The sequence below is a fragment of the Saccostrea cucullata genome, unplaced genomic scaffold (assembly GCF_032062105.1).
Source record: "Saccostrea cucullata isolate Sc308-1 unplaced genomic scaffold, CSIRO_AGI_Scuc_v1 ctg13482, whole genome shotgun sequence".
Lineage (NCBI taxonomy): Eukaryota > Metazoa > Mollusca > Bivalvia > Ostreida > Ostreidae > Saccostrea > Saccostrea cuccullata.
The window spans coordinates 1-2587 of NW_026920763.1; the positions used below are offsets into that span (position 1 = coordinate 1).

Here is a 2587-nt window from a genome sequence, read left to right on the forward strand (position 1 = left end):
GATATTTAAGCGTGTTTAACTGTTTACTCATCAAGAAACAATTTTAATTTTTTCTCTTTTTTGCAATAGGCACCATGATAGCGGGCTTTTCTGTATTGTGCTGTGCCAAAACAGACGATATCACACCTAAACAGAAATACTCATCAGCCATAGTTGTAGTGGCGATCGGTTTCCTCCAACTGATCATGGTGTCGTGCTTTCTGATTGGCTGGATTTGGAGCGGGATTTGGGGAGTCTCATTAATTGGAAATTCAGGTACTATTCAATATTTAGATATGACTTTAAATTAGAGAAAAAAGAAATATTTTTTTAGTTGATCTTCATGTTCTCGAACACCGATGGTACAAGAGAATAAGAGATTTGAAAACCCTAACCACATATTCTAAAAGTGTATATCGAATCCTTGGATATCATTTAAAAAGTAAACTATCTGTTCAATGTATCGAGTTCATGATACATGTAACGAAGTTTGATAGTATATTTAATAAGAGGATATAATAACTGAAATTCGCATTATTTTTGTCTCATTTCAGCTGAATATTACAAAGAATCCGAGTCCTCAAACTGGAGAGGCGATAGCCGCCGACGCTTACGGCCGCGGTCGAACCTAATTTACCCGATGCGGGCCAGATCTAACATAAGGTACCACAGTCCCCCTCCGCCGTATGAAATGTACCGGACCCCACCCCCAGGGTACTCCATGCCCGGGCAGACGCTGGATCAAGAGGAAACGGAAGTTCCGGCGGAACCAGAACCCGATCGAAATTTAGATATGGTACATTTATTTTTTTAAAAGATTTGCTTGTGGACTCAGCAAAGAGTTTTAAAATCTTTTAAATCAGGTCAAATATGAAAAATAAGGACAATATTTTGCTATCGGATTTACACTTGTGGTCAATGTCTCCTCTTGTTGTTGTGTTAACGACATTTAAAAATAAGACATGGTTAGGTAAATTTATAAAAATCATCTTAAAATTACTTTCGGCACCTTTATTTTTCATCCTCCCTTAACTTGGCTACACGTATAAAGTTAAGTATAACATAATGGTGCCCCCCCCTTTTTTTTCATTTGAATTTCTCCGGTATAATACAAAAAAGTCTTCTTAATCATGTTTTCTAATATTTATTGATTTTACAGCTAATTCAGCGATTGAAATGCTGTAGTATTAAGTAAATTAAAAAAAAAATCAAGTATCTAATTAATAAATGTTTGTTTTTTATTTGAATATAGCATAATTACGTTATATTAACAAGAGATATAAATAACATTTTTTTATTAGAAATTAAAATTATTTCAGGTTGAAGAGAATATAATTAGAAACGAAGAAAATAACCCACAACCTCACTATTGGCAGTGCATGGTGTGTCGGAAACAAAACAATGCTTCGGAACGCAAGGTAGGCCTTCTTCTGAATTTAAAGACCTTCTGGTCTTGTGTGGTTTTTTGATCTTCAACACTGATATATTTGTAGGGCCACAAGCTGTACTCAATAATTGTGTGCTGCTTTGTTAACTGTATTGAGAATACAAAGAAAAGGGTCATGGAGAAAACACCGAATTCACTTTGAAATTTCAGAAACTAAAGATATTTTTAAAAATTCTTAACCCTCTACTCCCTTTCACTCCCTTTCACATTTTTTTTTACTATGCACTTAATGTGTATGAATTTATATTGCCATGGTAAATTTTGTACTAAACTGCCTACATGTAGCACATCCTATATAACTATTATAATAATTATGTAGTTACACAATACATGTGTACATGCATGTGCATGTACTATATATAGTATAACTTTAAAACTTATTATTAACGGATTTCAAACCCCCGAAAGTCTTTTTCTTGCGGATTTTTAATTACTAAATTATTTTTATTTCTATTTCAGTTTCAGTGTAACCGCTGTATGGAGACAGTGTGTGATTCTTGTTATCAGCAGCACTTTACGATGCCAAACGGGGAGCGGATCGTAGTATGTGACACGTGTTACAATGAACTCTCACTCCCAAACATCACGTGACATGTACCCAATTATTATTATTATTTGAAGGGATATTTCAAAGAAGCTCCTGCATTGGTTAAAAGAGCTGTGGTTATCTCCCAAAGATTCTGAAATTGAAAAAAAATGCATTTTAAAAAATTATATTTTTTCATAAACGTAAACGTATGTATAATGTCGCATTCTCTAAGTCTGTGCATATATTGAAAGAAGGGAAAATATACTGAGAAAATGGTTAAAGTACTATTGACTTTAAAATTGTAAAATTAAAATTCCTTTGAAACAGCGTCACAGTGTGGTACAATATTTCTTCCTTCAATTACAAACTTATACTGATTAAGTTATTTTATATTTATATATTTATTATTTTAATACTGTATGTTGTATTTAATACATAAAAACTGTTAAATGAAGGACAACTGTATAACTCATGATTTAAAAAAAAAGCTGCAAACGTCAATCAAAAGATTTCAGATTTACACGGAATTTCTTTCCTGTATTTAGCACTTTAGATTTTGTTGCATTCAGTATGTGATATTTTACCATAATATATTATACCACAGGCAGATGGTTATTTTAAGAAATAATATA

General features: G+C 32.6%; 1 protein-coding gene across 1 annotated transcript; it reads left to right on the forward strand.

The window, feature by feature from the left end:
• Positions 1-69: 69 nt before the first annotated feature.
• Positions 70-2587, forward strand: LOC134257044 (uncharacterized; the record flags this gene model as incomplete). Its single annotated transcript, XM_062739700.1, has 4 exons — positions 70-255; positions 534-775; positions 1299-1397; positions 1886-2587. Coding segments are annotated over 4 exons (659 nt in total), but the record flags the coding sequence as incomplete, so codon positions are not given.